Raw genomic sequence first — 23230 nt, forward strand, 5'->3', positions numbered from 1 at the left:
TACTTTGAAGCGACAATTTTTAGATTTAGAGATTGTGATCATTTCTCACTGTCCTTGATGGCCATTGTATTCCTCTACATTTGATGCAAGCCCAAACCAACTATGTGTCTTTGTATTTTCTTATTTGAAAAATGAAATCTGTCAGATCTAAGCAAGATGTATTCTTGGATATTTTGATATTCGAAGGGGTTCCAAAAGGAGTATCAGAATCCTAACCCACTAAATAGTTCATGGTTGAATGTGGCTTTTTTTTTTTTCCCTCTTCTTGCTGCAGAGCTATCCATCACACTCCTCAGCAGACATCAATTCCAGTCTTCCTCCGATGTCCACTTTCCACCGCAGTGGCACAAACCATTACAGCTCCTCTTCCTGCACGCCTCCCGCCAACGGGACCGACAGTATAATGGGTGAGTCATAGAAATGGTGATTCTGATGCTGACAAGCAAGGTCAGGGTTTAAGAATATAGGACCTCTTTTTTCTCATCATTGAACAGCAAGCAGGCAATGAGTATTTGTCACATAACTGCATGAAAATACATGAACCAAACAGAAATAGTCATTGGCTTGTCCATATCACTTTTTTTTCTTCTTTTTTTTGGGGGGGGGTCACAAGAAACTGATATTTGGCTACTTGGTTCATTGAGAGTTATTAGACTGAACAAAGGTTGAACTAGGCCAAAACTAACTTGCTTCTCACACTCTCCAACAGTGAGCAGAGTGAACTTTTATAAGACAAACCACTGATGACTTAGTGAGATGGGGGGCAAGTTAGCTCTTACCAGTAGTTATTGACCCCTTCCCAAATCCAGTCAACCGTGCTAGGCTCTTAACCATGACATACCACAGTCTTCCAAAGACTAGCTCCTGTGATATTCATGGGTGATTATTAATAACTAGATGGCTTCACCTCCTGGAGAATGTGGCATCGTGGAGTCTTTCAGAAGGGGAAGAAGCAACTTTGTTAATGCAGAAGAATCACACAGCCTGACGTTCTAGGGTCTTAATAAAACCTCAGCCTCCACTGGTCGCCACTACCCTGGTCCTAGCTCAGCCTGACAACTTGTTTGACCTCAGGATCTCTTGCCGCGGGTCCCGGATGGGAACATTAACTGTATGCTTTAGAGAGAAGAATGTGTGACAGAATAATCCTACTGTTTATTCCCTTTAGCTCTCTGCAGTTTTTCATTTTCTTTAGAGAGTTCATGGGAGTTGGGAAAGTGGTGTGAATCACTTATGTGGCAAAGTTTTTGATGAGAGGGAAGAAATGTGCTTTGAAATGTTGCAAATATAATTCTGCCTAAATAATACACTCCCTGCTTATTCAATAATATATTTCACACTTGAGATGAGCCACCTTCGCAGCCTGTCGCTATCATGTCTCACTAAGAAGCAAATTTACAAGAGTTTCCATTTTCGTAACTTTTCATAACAAAGCTTCTACAAATGTGTTGCATCAGTTTGACCTTGGAGAGGAATGGACAGAGGTCACATGGGGAAGTTGGGTTAGCTATCAGTGCAGTTTTGGCAGATTTGAAAAACAAGAAGAAAGAAAGAAGTGCAGAACTGAAAGGGTGAGAAAAGCATATTTCACTTCAATGTGGTTTGACAAATGGAAAGCCCCTTTCTGTAGTCATGAGGTCTCGTTATAAAGAAGGATGACCGGTCATTCATCCTCTTACACGGCAGATTTCCTGTCTACTTGTGGTTTGAGTAATTTTCTTTTTTAGGAAGGTATAAAGGTGGAGCAAAAGCTTGAATTGAGGAAAACCTACTTGGGCATTATTTGAAAAAAAATTCTGTGTTGAATGATGTACAAAACAGTCTTTCTGGGAGCAAGGCACCACCACTTGGGAAGAAAGAGATATTTTGAGATGGAATAGTCATTCTTCATGAGCTGTGGTCAGCATGGCCACAAATCCCAGTGGGACTGAGATTTGCTCTATTTAAGATGGTTGACTCATCATTAGCCTGTGGATGACAGCAATGTCTGCTGTCCTTCTTCATTGGGTCTGGGCAGCTATGGAGCAGTAGGTGACTTCTGCGTGCTGACGGGCTCACCCACACACTAAAGATGGAATGAACTTGTTATATGGACCACAGAGCCCTGTTGAAGTAGAGGGAGGGTCTCTACAATATTAAAAGAGCCATAATTTTAAAGGAGAAAGTAAGAGATTTCTGGAACCCAGAAAAAAGTTTTTAAGAATAATTTTATTACATAGATTATTACATAATCATGGGTATACTTGTCAAAATCTATTAGCAGAATGTCAGAAAGCTTTATAATCTTCTCGGGAAATAAGTAGACATGTTAATTCAGCTTTTTGGAAGAACAGACCTTTATTAACTTGCATAAGTGCAGTTATTACTTTAGGATTATGTTAAGGGGGAGCATTCTAGAATGTTCTTTCTTAAAATAAGATGTCCTGTGATTTCTTACATTAAAATAAAGGGGGGAATTTAAATAGGATAATAAAGTCTTGGTATTGCATGGTGTCGAGTGGCTCATGTTTCTTACCACTTTAATTTTCTTGGGCTTTGGATTGATTTTCAGAGTGTGGTAGAAGTCAGGGATAGCAGCATGTCTGTATAACAAGAAGAGAAGATTTCTCTTCTGATGTTAGTGATACTTCCCTAACAAACAGTATGGATTAATAGGATACATCTGTAGACTTTTGAAAATATTTGGCATATACTCACTCATTCTGAAATGCAGGAAATAAAGAAATATTACATTGCCTATATCTCAAAGAACAAACAGAGCTAATTAAATAATTGGTAAATAGGGAACACATAGCCTGACACATGTTTGAGATTACACACATGATTCTGTAGAAAATAACTGTAAGCACTACTAATGCCGTAAGAATGGAGTTCAAGCACTAACACATGGACATCACATTTTTCAAGTTTTCTTGGTGAAAAAGTGCGAGGGAGTGCAGTCTTTTCATAAATGGCGCTGATGTCTTAGGAAGCTGCTTTTTTTTTTTTTCAGTTCAGAAGGAGATCATTGCCCTGCTTCTGAGTTTCATGTTATAATGTGTCCTCCTGGCCACCAGTGAATGTCCTGAACTGATTACAGAACAACAAAATGCATGTGGAGCGAGGGGCAAACTTAGAACCATCAGAAGGTGACCCCCTGGAATCACCTTGTCCCTCTTTCTGTCCTCTGCATTTCAAAGATGGCAGATGCTTGCCAAGGCTTACAGAGGCTTGTTTGACTTGGTGAGGTGATCACTGTTTCTTGTTTTGTTGGCTTTTGCCCTTTAATACCCAATAGCATTTTTTGAGAAAGAAATGCTTAAGAAGGACAAAACATCCCAATTATCATAACTTTTTTTTTTTCTTTTTTTAAATGACACATCCATCCATGGATTTTTGAGAGAATTGTCACTTATTTTAGTTGGGGCACGGAGTACTTTCCTTGAAAGCCTTGCCAGTAAACTCTGGAGGTTACAGTCAACGTTTCTGAACTGGAAGGGTCCATTAGGCTCCCGGGAATTACATGACTATAACGCACAGGGCACAGCATGGATTCCTACTGGTTGGGCTGGTAGAGGATGAATGACCGGTCATCCTTCTTTATAACGAAGGATGCCCACTGAAGAGAAGAGCCAAATCCGGAGTTACCACCATCAGATCCTGTCAGCTCTGTTCCTAAAACCCTTCCAGGGCAATGCTGCTGGCTTTATATCAGAAGCTGTCGGGGCCAGGGCCTCACATGCCAACATGCATGTAGAGGAGGAAGGGGAGCAAGTGATTACAAGACAGCCTCTAGAGGATAAAAATGTCTAGAGGACAGCAGCCCTGCCATATATGTTGCTCCCTAAATATTTCCTTCTTACCTGCAATGCCCAATATCCCGTCTTGACCAAAAGGTGTGAGAGCGCCGCCTAGCCTAACATGGTCTCCTGAGATTACTCAAGGACAGGAGCGCCCCAGTACCCCACTGGGAGATACCATTTGTATACATTCCCAGGGTGTGACCCCTGGTTGTTTCGGACTCCACACCCTCCCTTCTTCTCAGAGGGAATTGGGCATAAAACTAACATTATTGTTATAATAACTATTATTGTTCCATTAGCCTTTAACTGGCCTGCTTTCTAATGCATGGAACTTCCCATGTTTTTAAACCTCAAACCAAACAGTGTTGAAGGAACCGACTACCATGATTGATTTAATGCAACATATGCTAAAGATTACCCTGGAATATCTCTCTGGTTCCTGAATTAATCTGGCTTACAACTTTCACTTCTAATGACATGTTTGTATGACATGATGCATTGTAGTATGTGGCTTTTCTAGTAGAAACATTATGTCCATTTCCCCTTGAGGACTCAGTTTCACAGTAATTTTATTATTAGAGTAGTCATATAATATTCACTTTGTCTTTTGTAAGAATCTTGAGCCTTCAAATACAGTTGGGTGATGAACAGGCACCGTGCTTAAGAGTAATATGGATTTTATCCAGCAGTGACTTGGCATCTTAGTTACAAAGACCACCAACGGAGAACAATAAACTCGTTTGATTTAAGTCTTCTTGTCCATTTCCTGCACATGGTCCTGGGGTCCAACTCCCCCCTTGAATTCCTAGGAATCCCTCCTGCTAAAAATTAGTGCATTGTGGCCTCTATTTGAGTCTTTATTCTAGAATCATGTGTACTAAGAATGCTGGAGATACTCCTTCTTTTGTCATCTTTATAGAGATGAACTCATGGCTCATTTTGGAAGCATTATGCTGCTTCTAATAGTTTAATCACATGAAGGTCCCTTGGACACAGTTCAAAAAAACCCTAAATTTTAAAGCAGTCACCATCTTTCAGACAAATCCACTCTGAATTGCAGTTCTTATTCCTTTTAGATCTTCACCGTGTTCCCAGCCCGAGGTTCTGGGTGTGCAGTAAAGGGATAACACATTTTCCAAATTCTGATTTTCGGTAGCCAGTCCCCAGGCACCACTCTTCCCGGTGTTTGGATTAGGGTGTGTTCTGATAGGAATGGCTGTTTCCTCAAAGCTGAGACTGAGACCGAGGGTGGTCCCACATGAAACAGAAGGTACCAGACCCTTCCTTCTGCTCCATCTTCTAGCCAGCAGCAGCACCTGTGTTCAAACCATCTGAATAATGCTTAGGGGGCTGGCGCTCTCGAGTCCCCCTATAAAATTTCGGTTCTTTTTAATAACTGCTCATTTTTTTTTTTAGATTTTTATTTCTTTATTTGACAGGGATCACAAGTAGGCAGAGAGGCAGGCAGAGAGAGAGAGGAAGAAGCAGGCTCCCTGCCCAGCAGAGAGCCCGATGTAGGACTTGATCCCAGGACCCTGAGATCATGCCCTGAGCCGAAGGCAGAGGCTTAACCCACTGAGGCACCCAGGTGCCCCAATAACTGCTCATCTTATATTTATATTTACCTTACTGCTTTAGAGAATAATTTTTTTTTTCTTGAGCAAGAGAAATTGATTAGAGCTAAAATAACAAGAAATCAATCCCATCTTTACCCAGAAGGGGCAGTAGTTTCTGCTTCTCCTCCTATTATATGAGCATTTCGGCAATTTCTAATGATACGAGTTGACAAAAACTTGGGCCTAAAACAGGCATTGAGTCCTGTCCCATGAAAGCCATAACACGGATCTGATGAGCACAAAGTTTGATTAGAAAGTGTATTTTGCCAAACACGACCCATTACTTCTCAGTATAAAAAAGAGGACGCTACTTGATAATTTAAATTCACTTTCTGATTATGTATGCCTTTTGACATAGCAGTCACACAAATAAAAAGAGAAATCTTTAAGAGAAGGACCCATGTAGCTTAATGTGTTCAGAGGCTCGGAAATGTGTCTTCTCCCACATTTCCTGGAACAGAACAAAAGGCATTCCAACTGAAAGGGCAAATTGGCCCCAGTACGCTGCTTTGAAATTTAAACCCTTGGGTTTGGCCCTCCAGCTGCTGCAAGGTAGAATGGCTTCATGTGAAAAAATAGTCTGTTCTTATCAGTAGCTTCCATGAGTAGCCTTTGGAGTTTTCTGAAGCATTCTCCTGATCACATGGGGTAAGAAGTTGATTCTAGTCTTTATTCTACTTCCTGAGTCCTAGTACCACACTCTACAAAACAGGCAGTAATAGGAAGTTTAGTTGGAAAGAAATCATAATGATCATAAGATCATAACGATCTTATCTCTTCTCAAGTGTATTTTTATATATATATACGTACATATATATGTGTGTGTGTATATATATATGTATATACATACATAGAGAGAGAATTTATTTTTTAAATGTCCCTAAAATATTTCTTTTGGTTTTCATGAGAGTATATTTTGAAAAATTTGTCATCCTCATGTTAAAGTTGTTCAAAGGAAGATTTAATCTTTTGAAAGCTACTATTGCAGCATACTTTATCTGTAATTAAAACAAAAGCTTATCTTTTTTGATTTGGGTTTTTGTGTTAGTAGATAATGTAATTCTTTTCGATGTGTCTCTGAAATTGCATTTCACAAAGACCTTTTTTTAAATCAAGCAGATCACAAATTTGTTTGACTAACAAATCTAATATTTAGGTATCTGTGATAATATTGCTTCTGCAGAAAAAAAAAAAAAAGTATCTAATTGCCCCCAAATACCATTCTAGTACATGCGAAAAAAATGTGAATGCTCTCTGTGCTTTCAAAATCTCTATTTTTTTCTCTTTAGAATTGTCTTTCATTTTCAAAGAGCTCCTCAATGCAGAAATGTGCATTTCTACATGAGATATAATTTCAATTAGCTCTTATGCTTAAGTATTTTTAATATTAGTGGCATCTGGGAGCTCTGTCCACTAGCTCTTTGTATGTCTGACTCATTTCAAAAGTGTGCTTATACTTATAATCCTTAGCACTAATAAGCGATATACTTTTAATAGTATGAATTTGTGATCTAAAAAAGAATGGTTTTGTCAGAGGGCAGTTGCATTCCTTGTATTGCATACCGGTTTTCTTTCAGTTTTAGTAATTAACAAATGAATATGGGTATGGGTTTTTTGTTAAACAAATAAAGCGCACCTCAAAAGATGATTGAACTGACATACCCAACGCAGAACCCTATAAAAATAGCAAGCAAGATGGGATGGGGAGGGAGACAAACCATAAGTGACTCTTAATCTCACAAAACAAACTGAGGGTTGCTGGGGGGAGGGGGGGTTGGGAGACGGGGGTGTGGGGCTATGGACATTGGGGTGGGTATGTGCTATAGTGAGTGTTGTGAAGTGTGCAAACCTGACGATTCACAGACCTGCACCCCTGGGGATAAAAATATATTATATGTTTATAAAAAATAAAAAAAAATAGCAAGCATAACATAACGATGCTAAGCAGAGGTCAGGAGAATGAAATTATGACCTAGAGAAGTAGAGAATTCAACCTATTGAGATCTGACCCTACTACCCCATTTTACAGATCTGGAAGCAGATGACACATTTATCAGCAAGTGTGCCCTTGGGTCAAGGAGAGGACTGGGATTTTTTTTTTTTTAGTTATGTCAAGTGCAACGACGTTCTGTTTGGATTAATCAGTGGACTTCAGATTTCCTTTTTTTGTTTCACAAAATAGCGAAAGACGGCTCCTTGGAGTTTAATAGGTTTTATTTAAATACTATGTTTATTTGCTAATGTTCAGGCCTTAATAAATATCATATGCCAAATGTTCTAAGGGTTGTATTAATACTGTTCAATAGAGCTGATACTTCAAATTTCAGGCCGCAATCTACGTTTTTTTTTTCCACAATAGTCCTCGGTTCATTTATTTTGTAGTCAAAAATACCAGTGTTTAAGATGACAGAGATAACTTCATGAATACGTAGACTTGTTTCATCTCCGAAATTTGAGACCATAATGATTTCTTGTAGCATCACAGTTCAGATTTTTTTTGAACGTAAACACAGACTTGAGTATAGGTAGAGTATGTGTTATTTAAAATATTAAAAATATTTTCTTGCCCAGGAAGCCAGACCCATTATAGAATTTCTTTTATTTTTGCCAAGAGGAGCACCTCGTTTTGCTAGGTATCAAATTTTTTAAAAACCAGAAAGCTGGCATAAATTATCTGTGAAGACAATTCCATTGACTCTCTGAAATAGCGAGAAGGGGCACACTCTGAAGACTTCAGAGATCTGAAACGTACCACTTACTTCATAGCTATGAACCTCCCGTGCTCGTACACTTGCTACCATTCCCCACCAACTACTCCTAAGCAACCAGGGGGCCAGTCATAGCAACTGGAACACTTCATCTTTAAACCAAGGTGTCAGGTTTCTATTTTATCTGTAAAAAAAAGTTACATGAATATATTTGACATCTACCTCAGCAAACAAATTAATGCTAATTAAAGATTAATGTGTTGTAATTAGCATTAAAAATGCAATTAAATTGTGAGTAAATGGACCAGGAATAGAAAATTGTTCGACGTCTCACTGCCTGGTTTTTCATATTCTGCCTTTTGTTTTTGCAGCAAATAGAGGAAGTGGGGCAGCAGGCAGCTCCCAGACTGGAGATGCTCTGGGGAAAGCACTTGCTTCGGTGAGGAAATATTGACTTTGGACTTCATATGTACCACTGTGGAAGGGTGAACTTTAATCAGAAGTGGACATTTGGAATTGTAGAAAATGAATGGCAAATAGCCTTGATTTCTGGAAATGCTAGCTTTCTTGCAGAATGGTGGTTGGAAAATTTAAGGAGAGAGCTCTGAAGCTTCCAGGGAAGGACTGACCCTTCCAGGTTGTCTCCTCACGATGTTGCCAAGCAGTCCTCAGTTACGGATTTGTGGATATTCTCAGGGCCTTTCGGTGTATAGATCTTCTATCTTGATTTCTTACTTTTCTCTAAAGACGTATAGTACTCATGGACTAAGACTGATTTTGCAGGGAGCAATTCTAAAACACTTTGGGAAAGGCATTTAAAGAAAAAAAAAGAAAAAAGACCATACCGAGCTCTGTGAGAAATTGTCACATAATTGGCGCCTGAGGACTCTGTTTCTTTGCCTCACCTGTCCGCTGCCAGGAGGCTAGAGTTGAGCAGTTCTTGCATGTTCACTAGTGATAAAGCATCCCACCTCGTTTGTGTGAGGGAATCTGCCTGTTGTTGTCTTCAAAAGCTAACTGTAGCCATTTGCAAATGTAAGTGGGGATTTGTTGCTCTAACATTTTGTCTCTTTGGTTAGCTTTTCCTTACCATTGGGAGCATAAAGTAAGTTTAATTCAGCATTGTGACCTAAGTGGAAGTTTATACTTCGTCTGGGCATTCTTAAGCCTTGGCATTAAAGCCTTAATCGTGGTGGAGAAGGAGTTGGACAAAAATCTTAGAAATGATGCTGTCTAACCTGTTTGATGGAGGAAGAAAGGGGAGATTGGGGTGTCCATGTGGCTTGTTCACAGCCATGGAGTCTCAGTAGGACATGGGAGGGAAAGCACAGTCTACTGACTGTGGTCCAGTACTGTCCCCGCCATTTTACATGAGCTCATAATTCTTCGTTTGAAAAATTAAAGTGTTAAATCTTTCATTTTATGATCTTGGTACTAGAGTCCATTGTTACGTGTATTTTATGACTTGTAATTTTTAGGTGAATTGCAATGACACTTGGTTATTTAACGAATTGTTGATTCTTTATTCCTAATAAATGAGGGTTTGTTTCTTTTTTTCTTTTCCCCCATTTTTTTTTTTTAAGATCTATTCTCCAGATCACACTAACAACAGCTTTTCATCAAACCCTTCAACTCCTGTTGGCTCTCCTCCTTCTCTCTCAGGTACTGTACCTAAATCCATTCCCATCATAATACCAGTGTAGGAGAACGATTTCCCTCTCGTACTTCCTGGTCTGGCGGGTGGAAACTCCCTCCCTCCAAAAGCTCAAAACAGAACATTTCTGAACCGAAAAATGGAAAGGTCTGTCTTCTCCTCTGCCATATGAAAGTACAGCCATTCACATCCAAAATTTTTCTCAAAAATTACATGTTTTTAGAATACATAGGCATATGGAAAACTTCCTAAACTTGTCTCTGTAGAAGATATTCAGCAGAATAACATAGTCTAAGAAGACATCTCAGGTGAGAAAACCCAACTAATACAGTCAGGAATATGAATATAGATTATATAGCCATCAAATATAGACTGTTCAAGGGGATCATTTCCCACGGAAATTTTAGGCTTTCCACGCGTCCTTTTTAAAGTCCACGTCCCTGACGTGATTGAGGAAAAGTCTAATTGTGTGAATAGAGAAGTAACTGCATGGAGTAGAATGAAATGTTTGCTTAAAATATTACATATTAGTATGACCTATGGCTTCAAATAATAAAATTATAAGTTGTTGAATTATGTTAGTAAAGCGTTTCCACTTTTCAGAGGTCCATTTAAGAGGCTCATTGCCCTTCTCGTATAAATGCTTCCAGAGGCCCTATCTGGGGCGTGTCTGTGTTCTTGGAAAGGAGGACAGGTGGCTTCCAGAAAAGAATCCGAATCGCGTCTATACCTGATTGAAACTTGACCTTACTGTAATTTATAGTGAGGTCACTCGCCTAGATGCTGCCTTCTCCATCCCTGATACTCCCTGCCCCAGCTCTCACGGGGCCTCATAAACTGGGCTCCCTGGTAGAAAGCAGGAGGTTTTAGACTGCGTGAAGCTTTCAGAGGCGATGGCCATGGCTTGGGGGGAGCCGAATATCAGCCTTTTCCAAGCCTCTGTTGATCTGGGGGCTGCGCAGAATGGAGAGGGGTGGCTGGACGTTTAAGTCTGCGTGTCCCAACGGACAGAATTGAAACTGGAAGGACACAGAGATGCTATGAAGGGGATCATGGAACTGCCATGAAACATTCCCCGTGAGAGAAAAGGAACCGAAAGTTGAGAGACGCTATCCACTCCTGGGTCTTCTACCGTTAGGCTCTGGGGCATACATGATCACCAGCGTCAAGTGTCCAGAGCCAGTGTCCAGAGGCAACACGGAGCCCAGTGAGGCAGGTGGTGAGGGAGTCTGAGCAGGGAGAACTCCAAGGTCCCTATTTCCAACAAAGCAGCTCTAATTTCATCTATTTTATCATTTGGGGGGAAAAATCTAGAGTCTAATACAGTTTGAGAACGACTGTTTTGGCCCGGTGCTCCGATGTTACAGATGAGCGTACGAAGGCCCAGAAGGGGGACGTGATTTGCTGGGGCGGCACACACGTCCGTACCAGAGCTTGGGCGACCATCCAGCGCTCACCATCCTGCCACTGCATTTCTAGGTTAATGACGAGAAGGTTCGGATGTACAATTCATCCCAGAAAATGCCACAAACACCCAAATTCTGAGCAGCGTGCTCTATGTGAGAGACAGAGAAACAAGGCCAATTTTCAGATCCAGCTAATGCCCCATGAAAGACCCCATGTTAGGAAGAGAGAACTTTACAAAGATGTAAACATGGGGATTAATTGCTATTTTCACACTGAAAGTAGCTGTCTTTGTCCATATTCTATCTTTGCAAGTAACTGAACAAACTATCTGACTTTTATTTAGCATAAAAATACATATCCATGCACACCCAGAAATAATAGGAAGAAGGAATTTTTTTTTAAATGCTAAGCATGTCGGGAAATAAGATTACAGTGAGATCACAGATTATTTTTTTCCTTTCTTGAATTATTTCTTAGTTTCCACACAGAGTATGCATAATTGTGAGTTTAAAAGTGGTTTTTATTTTGTAGGTCAGACATGTAATATTTATTGTAGCAGGAATCAAGTTTAGTGGATCACAAAATAATTATTTTCTTCAGAAGAAACCACTTACTTATTACTGTTGTTATATTGAGTTTTTAAATTTCCGGTTTGGTGGATTACTGCCAACTAATCTTAGTCCCTTAAAAAGTTTGGAAGGCTTATCCCTCCTTAAGGATCATTTTTAAAACAAGTAGCAATGCTGTTGTTCATTGGTGAGAGAATTTTGGTTTCACAAACTGGCCTTGCATGAAGGGGTAACAAAATCCCCCTTTGCATTCTTAAAAGTGCCTTGACTATGTAGTGATCTCTTTCCTTCAGGAGGAACCCTTCTCTGGCTTAAATTCAGAACCAATTAGACGTTCCCTTTGGGGAGGAAGCCCAAGAGAATTCAGGGTCTACATCCACTTTGAAACTGAAGATGTTTTCCTTGTCCCGTAATTCTTGTATGGGGAGTTTACATGTATTTATCTTAATTGTCCAAATGAAAATAAGCATTTCTAAAAGAACTGTTTAAAATATCTGTGAGGTTGTTTTCAGATTATATAGATCTCATTGTAATCTCCATTTTAATATCAGCAGGCACAGCTGTTTGGTCTAGAAATGGAGGACAGGCCTCATCATCTCCTAATTATGAAGGACCCTTACACTCTTTGGTAAGTCTCATCAGCTAATCTCTCCTCTAGCCATTTGGTGACCATGTTTCTCTTTTCGCATCTGCTTTGACTCTTAGTCTCATCTCACTAACAGAAACTTGAGATCGATGTTAAGCACACAAGTTTGGTTAGAGCTAGAGTTATTAGACTATCATTTATTCCTGTCTGTAGATTAGAACCCAGATTCTACTACAGTGTAAGCCCCAGGGCTCCAGACACCTAAGACCAGGCAAGAGATTAAAAATCTTGGAAAGACAGTGGCATCTGCCCGGTCTTTGGGAACAGTCCCCGTCAATAAGTTGTTAATTTCCTAATACAAGAATGCTAGTGTTTCAGCCGAGCCACCTAGCCAGACCACTTGGAGATTCAATATCCCTCACCTAGCCGGACCACTTGCAGATTCAACATCCCTCACCTAGCCGGACCACTTGGAGACTCAATATCCCTCACTAGCCGGACCACTTGGAGACTCAATATCCCTCTGCTTTCCTTTCCAGAGTGACAGGCTTATAGGTGTTCTCCTCTTGACCTCTGATAAGAAGCCTACTGTCTGTTTCCTCGTTCCCTTTGGTTCTCCTAGAAGTAACATCATGAAATATCTGCTCTTCCAGTAAGGAATAGCTGAAAATTTCCATGGGTGTAATTAATATTATAAACACTCCCATGATGATTCAGTGTCTGACACTCTAGTCTCTGTCAGCTCATGGTGGATGTGGCTGGAAATGTACATGAAATCACCCTGCCCTGGGTGGCCTTTGGTCACTTTGGTCAGTGTGTGAATCAAATGGGGGAGAAATAATAAGAAGGAGCTCTAAAGTCTTTGAGAGGTGGGTTTCCCTCGTTTCATCCCTATTTTGAGACAGAACATGGAAGAGGCATCGATTGATCTGTCCATCTAACTTAATGTCTTGTCAGAAGCTCAGCATTTCCTTTCTTCCCTTCTGACTTACTGTTTAAATTAAGGAAAAATCTAAAAATGGAAATATGGAGGTAGATTTCCCTTGGCTCTGGCCTTCCTGGCTGTAGTGTAAGATCATCCAGCTCTGCATTTTAGCCACTAAAGGCAAGCACAGGGTGAGACAAGGTATACACTACCTGCCCTGCCTGCGTTAATTAATCTGTAGCCCACATCTAGCTAATCCATAGTTTTTCTAAGTGTTTACCTGGACTGGTTAATCTGTGGGACCCATCCATCAAAACCAGGTGATGTCCAACTGTAGAACCATAAAGACTCGGTGTATAGTTAGGGGTTCTAGCTTTAGTTCTCTGAATACCCACCACTCACACGGCGATTCGCAAGCAGAAACTGCTCTCTCTACCAGGAGGCTGTGAGCCGTGAAGGGTAATAGTTGCACGTATTACTTCTCTTCAGGGCTCACATGCACACTTGGAAGTATCTATTACTGTTCCCTTTTTTATAAATTATGGAATATGGACTCAAATAAGTTTCATACCTTTGCAAAGATTTCCTAAGTAACAGTGAAGAGTTTAGGGGAGGTCCCTTCACAACAAAGCCCCCCCCAAATCAGAATGTTCTCTACCATAGACTAACTGTATTAGACACACATTCCTTCTGTCAGTATAGAATAACTTGAAATTGTTTTTCTCAGACAGTAGAACTGGTACATCTGTTTGCACAGCCCATTGGAAATCAGTAGGTTGTAGCATGACCTACCACAAAGAGACACTAGATTTGAAGTCCGAAGACTTGGGTTCAACCCTAACTATACCATTTCCTGGCATTGCATCACCACGTAATTAATACTCAAGTTCTTTGAGCCTCATTTGCGTGGCTATACAGAAAGGATATAATTCTTCCCTGCTTGACTTATACACAGAGAATGGAGATCCAGTCTCATGACTTATCTTAAAATGTCACACTGGAGAGTGGTATGCAGGTGTTTTCTTGCTGTCATTATTGATCATACTGCAGAAGGTGAATACACATCTGCATGTCCTTTTTCTTCACCAAAAACTATAGCATAAGCCTTAATCTAGTTGCAGAAAACAGGATCCCAGGGGCAGGCATGGAAGAAAAAAAAAGGTCAGTTGGTTTTGAATTGTATAATTTAATTATATAGGTAGTGAATGCCATAGAGTAAGGGCTTTGGAGTCAATTAGAAGTCCCTGGTGAACAATTAATTCATGTCTTCGTGATTCTTCAGTCTTGAAATCTCATACCACTTTGGTTGACAGAGTTGTTGTAATGATTTTTCTGTATCCATTTTGAGTTCCCACTCCCCTTTACACACACGCTGGTGATAATAGAAAGCACTGGTAAGGGGCACCTGGGTGGCTCAGTGGGTTAAAGCCTCTGCCTTCGGCTCAGGTCATGATCCCAGTTTCCTGGGATCGAGCCCCGCATCTGGCTCTCTGTTCCGCAGGGAGCCTGCTTCCTCCTCTCTCTCTCTCTCTCTCGGCCTACCTGCGATCTTTCTGTGTCAAATAAATAAATAAAATCTTAAAAAAAAAAAAAAGAAGAAGACGAAGAAAGCACTGGTAAGAAACACTGGAAAAATAGATAGTACTCAATAAGAAATATATCTAGAAATAAGAAATTGTAGTCTGCAAGCATTTACCTGTCCCTGACTTGGTACTTAGCCCTGTACCATATGCTGTAGAAGAGGTGAAGGAAATATGCCTCCAAGAAGGTAACGAAGACAATTTAAATGGGAAACTACAAATACATCGTCTACCCATTGAATTTTTTGAAAATTTTAATCAGTGCCTGCTAGAATGTTTCTCAAATTCTATAGATTTTTTTTTCCCCGAAGTAAATCTAAATCTTCTTTCAAGCTAGTGGAATATAGTATAGCATGTGTATGTTGTAATGTCCTGAAAGAACTACAAAATAGACTTTGTTCGTGAAAAATAACACTATGATATACCATTAACATTTTTCACTAGTTTCCTTGGAAGGTCACTGTTTATTTTTTAATTATTGTTTCAAGGAAACACATTTTATTGGAAACATATAATTCAGAAACTCAAAGTATGATTTGTGTCAACTCCAGTTTTAACTTCTATAACCTATGCATGCATTTCAAACTAAATCAAATTTCACATCATTCATTAACCAACAGCAAAGCCGAATTGAAGATCGCTTAGAAAGACTGGATGATGCTATTCACGTTCTCCGGAACCACGCAGTGGGCCCGTCCACAGCTATGCCTGGTGGTCACGGGGACATGCATGGAATCATTGGACCTTCTCATAATGGAGCAATGGGTGGTCTGGGCTCAGGGTATGGAACCGGTCTTCTTTCAGCCAACAGACATTCACTCATGGTAAGTGAGGAGATTTGTAGACTCTTCAGTTACTGTATAGAATTAGAATTTCAAGTATAATACCACTGCTGTTGTTTCTTCTTTTTTAAACAGCTTTATTGAGCTGTATCATTACTTACCTGCATTCTACCCGTTTAAAATTTACAAGTCCATGTGTTTGAGTATGTTCGCAGGGTTTTGCAATCATCACCAGAGGCTAATTTTAGGATGTTTTACCCGCTGAAAAAAGAAAAGAAATTCCCATGCCAGTAGTAGTTACTCTCCATTCCTTCCTCTCCCTGGACCTTGGCAATGACTAGTGTGTTCTGTCTCAATAATTTTCCTATCTTAGATATTTCCTACCACTGGAATCATACAGTGTGTGGTGGTCTGTTCTGACTGGTTGGCTTCTTTCAGTTCGTGTAATGTTTTCAGCCTTTATACATATTTCATCTTGTATCAGATCATCATTCCTTTTTGTTGCCAAACAAGATTCCATTGTATAGGGATACGTTACTACTATCCATTCACCAAATGATGGATATTTGGGCTGTATCCACTCCTTGACGATAATGAATAATGCTCCTATGAACATTGATATACAAGTTTTTGGGTGGACATGTGTTTTAATGTCACTTGAGTTTATACCTAGGAGGACATTGCTGGGCCATGGCCAGTGTTTTAAATTCTTCATCTTAGTGACGTCACCTAGAGGACCCAGCTTGTTTGTACATGTTATATTACTGGCATTTCACATATGAAGAGGTTGAAAGTTTGTTATTATTATCAAAGAACCCAAATCAATGTCTTTTGATTCTGTGTGTGGGAGGTAGGAATATGTGGTGTGTTTATCTGTCTAAGGATATGGTGTGGGACTGTGTGATTTAAAGATATGATAGTTTATCACTGCCTATTTATGAATAAGTTGTTTATTTAAATAATATTTCAACAGATCTGTCCATATTACAACGGGAATTTCAATTCTGCCCATTGTGTTTGGAAACAATTTGGGAATGCATCCCCCTTTTTGGGGTGATTATGAAAATTTGGATTTTTTAAAAGATTTATTTATGAGAGAGAGAGAGAGAGAGAGAGAGCGAGAGCGAGCGAGCATGAGTGCGTGGGGAGGGGCGGAGGGAAAGCGGGAGAGAAACCCTAGCAGACTCCATCCTGAGCGCTGAGCCCCTGTGGGGCTTAATCTCAAAACCCTTGAGATCATGATCTGAGCTGAAACCAAGAGTCAGAGACTTAATGGACTGTGCCATCCAAGTGCCCCCAAATTCAGAATCGTCTTAACAGAATGTTAAGTGATGACAGGTAGGGTGACTGAATGGTGGAGAATGTATTACTAATGATTCTGTGTATTCTGCTTCTTATAAACTCCTGCTTGATCAACAAACACCTTAGTGTCCTCTTCTGTACCTGTAGGCTCTTAAAAAGCTGCTTGGATGAAGGTCTACCTTCTGTTACCAACATAGCATCTCTTGTTTACTGATGATTCCAAAAGGGGAATGCAAAATAGGCACAGGTTCTTCTGAGGCTTTTTAAGTTCTTGCTCAATAGGATTCTTCCGTCCTCCTTTCGGTTTCTCTTAATAAAAGGCTGAGTTTGAGAGGGCCATCCTGAGTGTTGTGTTATGGAAACCTGCCACCAATTTGAAACCAAAAATACTGGTTTATAAATAGAAGCAATGAACTCACTTCTGAAACGTGGAAAGATATTTCTGAATGCCAAAGCTCAATCTTTTTTTTTTTTTTCCTTTTTTTGCTTTTCCTTGACCTCTATCCTAAAAATTCATCATTGAGTAAAAATTGTTTGTCTATTCATGGCAGTTGCTAAGAGTTTACAAAAGGAAAATATAGATGTTAATTTAGCTTGGCCTCAGGTAATGTGTTAAATACACTTGGGATGCATATAATATGAGGTTTTAGTTTGTACAGCTCTTTTCTTTTTAAACTACAATGTTTAAACAATACTGCTTTTAATTAAGAAATCTGGCTTTATTAAAAGCCAGATCTGTGACTTACAACATTCCTCTATATCTGCTCTCAATCAAGAGAAAAATGGTTTAATTTCTGGAGCTGTGTTCATTTTGCATATGTTGAACCGACGCATTGCTTCAGAAACAGTTTTTTTCCATAAATATGTAAAGTTTGCTCTTAAATACCAGATGTACGTTAAGTGGTTCTTTAAAATAATAAACTACACATAGATGCTCTGGGGGGACTGTTTGACCTTTGGGTTGCCTCCCCCTTGAGTCTGATTGAAAGGTGGGATGGGAGGGAGGGACCAGAATCCTCTCTGGAGACGGGAAGTCAGCCTGACCTGGCTGGTGTGGCCAGGGAGAGGATGGAGCAGAGCAATAATAGAAGAAGGGAAATAATCAGCCAATGTTACACAAAACATTTTTGATTTGGTTTTGAAAACGCTCTGCGGAAGCTAGAAAGCTGCTAGTTTCGCTGAGGAGGAAAAGCTCCTACTCCCTTCTCTGAAGGCATTTACAATCCAGAGCCAGCTGGGCAGGAGAGTCAAGTCCAAACACGTGGCATGGCCACACCCCGCCACCCTCAGAACCCCCTTTCTTCCCAGAAATACCCGGTAGACCCACGGAGGCTGAAGTTCCCCAGCCTGAAACTCGAATGTGTGTGAAACAGATCGGATTGTCATTTCTTTTCCTTGCGCAAACTGGTATGAATTTTCAAACAAAAACATAAGAACAAAGGAAATAGTTTTTGAATTTAGTCAGTCTGAAGTTAGCCTTTGACCATTTGATACATTCCACAATAAAAAGGAAGTTGAAGGGGAAGGGGGGAAAAAAAAACCCTCCCCCCCCCCCACAACAACAACAACAAAAAAATTCAAGGAGGATACTGGTAATGTTTTCCACATTTGAATTTTAATACATGAAACAGGCTATAAAACTTTGGCCAGCTGCAGTAAATAAAGTGGCAGTGGGAGGTATGCACCGGAAACTCTGCTGCAGAGAACACTGGTGGGTGTTTCTTTCCAACGACACACCTTCGTTCCTTGTTCTGGGGTAGGAGCCTGTTAGAGTAACTTCAGACCCATCCCAGGGCTAGTTTTGTTCGGAGCAGATCTGCTTTATAAGTCCCCTTAATAATTCCTCCTGATTAAAGAATAGACAGCTTTGAATTCTCTTGACCTCCATCCTCTTTCGCTTCCTCTCTCCCCGCCTTCTGAAAATCAAAACAAAATGGCTTGATAACTTGGAAGATGATATAAGCATTTCTTTCTGCAGCAGCTTGAAATCGTGGTGGGGAAAACTGGTTCTGCCTCGGCTGTTATGTTATCTCATTTAATTGCTAACATATTGTACTTAGCTTTTGATTCATAAAATGTTTTCCTTGGAGTTCTGAAGTAGGTCTTCAGTGATTTACTAAGTATTAGTGTAATGAAAGGGAATTGTTGTTTTTTTTTTTTTTTTTTGCACAGCAGCATGGCTCTGCTAACGTGAATGTTGTAGACTTGCAGGCTTTCTAGATGATATTTGGCCGTGCTCTTCCCTGCCCAGAAACCTTTGCTGGCTTTCCATTATCTACAAAATAAAGATGAGTTGATTAAGCCCCATTACCGTTTACCAAAAGCCTTATGTTTAGCCATTCCAATACGCAAAAATGTTTCCAACAAGACCAGTCTGTGCAAATCACCAGAATTTGCCCTTTGCGTTCTCCTTACTTAGGTAGTTCTTCCATGTCTTTAGGCCTTGGCCTGCCCTACTTATTTCCCCCTTGCCCATCTCATTCCCCTCTTTCAAGCCTCAGACTCAAATTCTGCCCCTTCCAGGAAGCTTCCTTGTTACCTCCACCTGTGACTGTCCATTTTTCCCCTCCTTCCCAGAGCTCTGTGAATCCTGCTGTTGGCTATTTTCTTATCTGGTCATGCAAAACTATATATCTTTTAAAGGCCTGACTTTGGCCTTACCACCTATCTGGTAAATCCTTGAGTACCATGTCTTGCATTAGGTGCTCCGTGAGCATCACCTCAGGCCATCTTCCCAGGAGCCCTTTGAAGGGGATGGTGATGTCCAGTTTAGGAGTTGGTCGAACGGGCCTTCTTGGGTTCGAGGAGCTCAAGTCTGGAAGCCAACCTGAAACTCGGGGACAGTGCCTCCATGCCCCACACCCTTTGTTTATTACCACCAGCCCTCCCCAGAGATGAGCTCTAGCTGTGCCTTTCCAGGTAAGAGCTTGTGATTTTCAAATCTTAATAAATGCTCCTTGATGAAAGAATTCCCAGGCATCCCTTGGCTAAGTTCCTAGGGCAGCTTTTTACCCAAATGCAGAGTTAAAAGAATTTTTCCTCCAGTGCTATGGTATGCTAGATTAAAACCCGCACTGTCTAAACACTTCCTCTTAAATCAGCATATCTGGGCTAAGTGGCACAAGGTGTAAACTCTCCTTACTAAGGTCATGAAGTAGTAAATTTAAAATCATTTCTCTTACCAAAAACCACCCACGTTTCCGACAAGAGTCAAAGCAGAAATCTCTGAATGTGGGAGAATAAGGAAACAGGTGGGTTTGTCATTAAGCTAATTAGACATTCTTACCCAGGTAGAACCCCCATGTGCCTCAGATACCTCCATGGTTAATCCTGATAGTAAATCATTAGGTTTTTATGAATTATTGAAATGACAGTTCTGCAAAAATAATTCTCTCCAGTCTTCACTCAGTATTCAGATCCACAGATGAGACCTGAAAGCAAAGCTTTCAGATGACCTAATCTCCTCTTTTAACTGAATAAGAACAAAACCCACATCAAAAATGTCTTCCTGTGACTCTGTATGTGCTTCTGATTACTTGCCAGTAGAGTCAGCAATGAAGGGATCACTTAGCTGAAGATTTCCTTCACAATTAACATATAACATTAGGGTGGTTCCTAGACCCTTTTCGCTTAAAGTCCATTTATTCATTTCCAGAAACATTTATCCAGAGTGTTTCCCAAATGCGAGGCTCTGTGCTAACACATGGTCTCTGCTCTCCAGGGGTTCCCAGTTTAGTAGAAAAGGAAACATATTTAAAAACAAATTGCTATGGCAGTACAGGAAACCCCATCAGAGGGCAGGGACGCAGCCCTGTGACCTGGGAGGGAAGGATGCCGTTGTTCTTGGTAGAAGAGTAGTGGTCTTCTTCTTCTTCTTTTTTTTTTTTTTTTTAAGATTTTATTTATTTATTTGTCAGAGAGAGAGATCACAAATAGGCAGAGAGTCAGGCAGAGAGAGAGGGGGAAGCAGGCTCTCTGCTCAGCAGGGATGCTGAGGCAGATGCAGGGCTCAATCCCAGGACCCGAGATCATGACCTGAGCCGAAGGCAGCAGCTTAATCTGCTGAGCCACCCAGGCACCCCGAGTAGTGGTCTTCTAAGGATCTGTCGCTCTAGTTGACTTAGGGTACAGGAACCCTGTAAAACTCCCCACCCACACCCATCCCCCACAGCATCCCTGAGACCCCGTCCTAGAAACCCCAGGTAGGGTGTGGCATGCATTCAGAAACCAGGCATTTCAACTTGGGAAAGAAGAGGGAAGAAAGAAAGAAAGAAAGAAAGGAAGGAAGGAAGGAAGGAAGGAAGGAAGGAAGGAAGGAAGGAGAAGGGGAAGGGGAAGGGAGGAAGGAAGAAAGAAAGAAAGAAGCCATGCATTTAAGATATAAGCTAATACCTAGCCCAGTTTCCCTTTGTTCATATAACATTTTTAATTTCAGTTAAAAAGAATTTATCAGAAGAAAATTCATGGGACGCCTGGGTGGCTCAGTTGTTAAGCATCTGCCTTCGGCTCAGGTCATGATCTGAGCCTCCACACCAGTCTCCCTGCTCAGCAGGAAGCCTGCTTCTCCCTCTCTCACTCCCCTTGCTTGTGTTCCCTTTCTCGCTGTGTCTCTGTCAAATAAATAAATAAAATCTTGGGGGAAAAAAAAAGAAGAAGAAGAAGAAAATTCATTAGGTGATAAAGCACCTTTTTGTATTTAATTGACATCTGAACATATGAGAACTTTTACCCTTAGGGCGTCATAAGATAACAACTTAACTTAGTTTTGTTTCATTGTTCTTAAGAAAGGACGATGGAATTCTAGATTCTAAAAGCACCCCAGAAATCATTTAGCACGTGGCCCTTATTTTACTGCTGAAGCCCAAGGCCCAGAAAGGGGAAAGTAACCCAAACATGGACGTCCAGTAGTTAATGGCCAAGCTTGGGTAGAAAGCAGACAAGCCAGGAGGGAGAGCAGCGCTCTTTGTCGCAAACACCACACCACTGCAGTGAACTTCCTCTCTAAGCCAGCACCATAGCAGTTTCAAAACTGTGGCTGAGGCTACAAGGAAACCCAAGAAAAAATTATTTTGTTTATTTTATTGAAGTGTAAGTCACATACCATGTTATCTTAGTTTAGGTGTATAACATAGTGATTCAACAAGTCTGTGCATTACTCAGTACTCAACATGACAGAAACCCTTGGCTCCTTTTAGTTGTTCCTTGGCTTCATGCAACAGGAGACAGACATGGGCAGGCATGTGGCATCTCAGGCAGCGTTTACTGGTACATATAGTCATGATAGTGGCGGAAGTCAGAAAATGTTTCCACGAAGGTCTGACCCATAGAGGCTTTGCCATCTCTGTCTTGCTCCTCTAACTTTTTCACATTTTGACTCCGTAAAGTCGCATGTATATTTGAGCAGATGCCGCATTTCTAAGCAACTATTACCGTAGACTCTCAGGGATCTTATCTATCCTCTGTATCCAAATCCCCCTAAAATCCCCTGCCAAGCAGTCATCCAGCCTCTGCCAGCCCCCTTCCTCCAAGGATAAGTAGCTCTAAATGACCACAAAGCCCGTTTCTATCAAATGTTGGGAAATTCTTCTTTATGTCCAGCCCCAATTTACTTCTCTCTGCAATCCTCATTTTTCTGCCTACTGAGGTTACCCCTAAGTCAAACCCAACAAATACATTAGAAACTTAGAGTTTTTTGAAAATGGTCTGGTCAGTTTTTTTTTTTTTCTCTAGACTAGATATTTTTATCTTCAAATATTTACCACCACCCACCCACCCCACTCCCCCGGTTAAAGTTTTGATTTTATGACTTTCCAGTGCATTCTCCCTATTTTAAAAGGAATGCTTTCTTTTTAAGGACTTTTTAGCATGTAGAGTCTCAAACCGAGCACAGTGCTTAAGGAGTCATCAGGGTGGGCTGGGGTGGGTCTATTACCAAACCCATTCGATATGCTGTATCTTCATTTAAAGATCCTCACAAGATCCTATTCGTCATTTTTGATGCCTTCATCATCCTGCTGGTGGATACTGAATTTCTAATCCGCTGAAATCCATAAGCCACACGCATCTCAACTACCCTTGTGTGCATTGTGTTGTACGGTTACAAAACTTCACATTATGCCTTTGTGGGGTTTTGTGGGTTTTTTTTGGTTTTGTTGTTTTTTTGTTTTTCTATACCTGTGAATTTCATCCTGCAGCTTCGGTCTGTTTCCAGTTGAAGGCTCTTCTTTAGGTCCTCATTCGGTCACATACTCTGCCAACGCTGTCATTGGTGGTTTCGATGGGTGCCATTATTGCCCTTAGCAAAGCCATGAATAAAAAT

At 40.6% G+C, this 23230-nt stretch overlaps 1 protein-coding gene across 18 annotated transcripts in view; it reads left to right on the forward strand.

The window, feature by feature from the left end:
* The window catches only part of TCF4 (transcription factor 4), a 351089-nt gene that overhangs the window by 308175 nt on the left and 19684 nt on the right, over positions 1–23230 (forward strand). For all 18 annotated transcript variants that reach the window (XM_044242915.1, XM_044242914.1, XM_044242910.1 and 15 more), the window contains 5 exons: positions 275–407; positions 8478–8545; positions 9690–9768; positions 12288–12364; positions 15448–15651. In XM_044242915.1, the coding sequence (XP_044098850.1) occupies positions 275–407; positions 8478–8545; positions 9690–9768; positions 12288–12364; positions 15448–15651 (561 nt within the window). The remainder of the gene's footprint in view (positions 1–274; positions 408–8477; positions 8546–9689; positions 9769–12287; positions 12365–15447; positions 15652–23230) is intronic.

Source organism: Neovison vison, chromosome 3 (assembly GCF_020171115.1).
Source record: "Neovison vison isolate M4711 chromosome 3, ASM_NN_V1, whole genome shotgun sequence".
NCBI lineage: Eukaryota > Metazoa > Chordata > Mammalia > Carnivora > Mustelidae > Neogale > Neogale vison.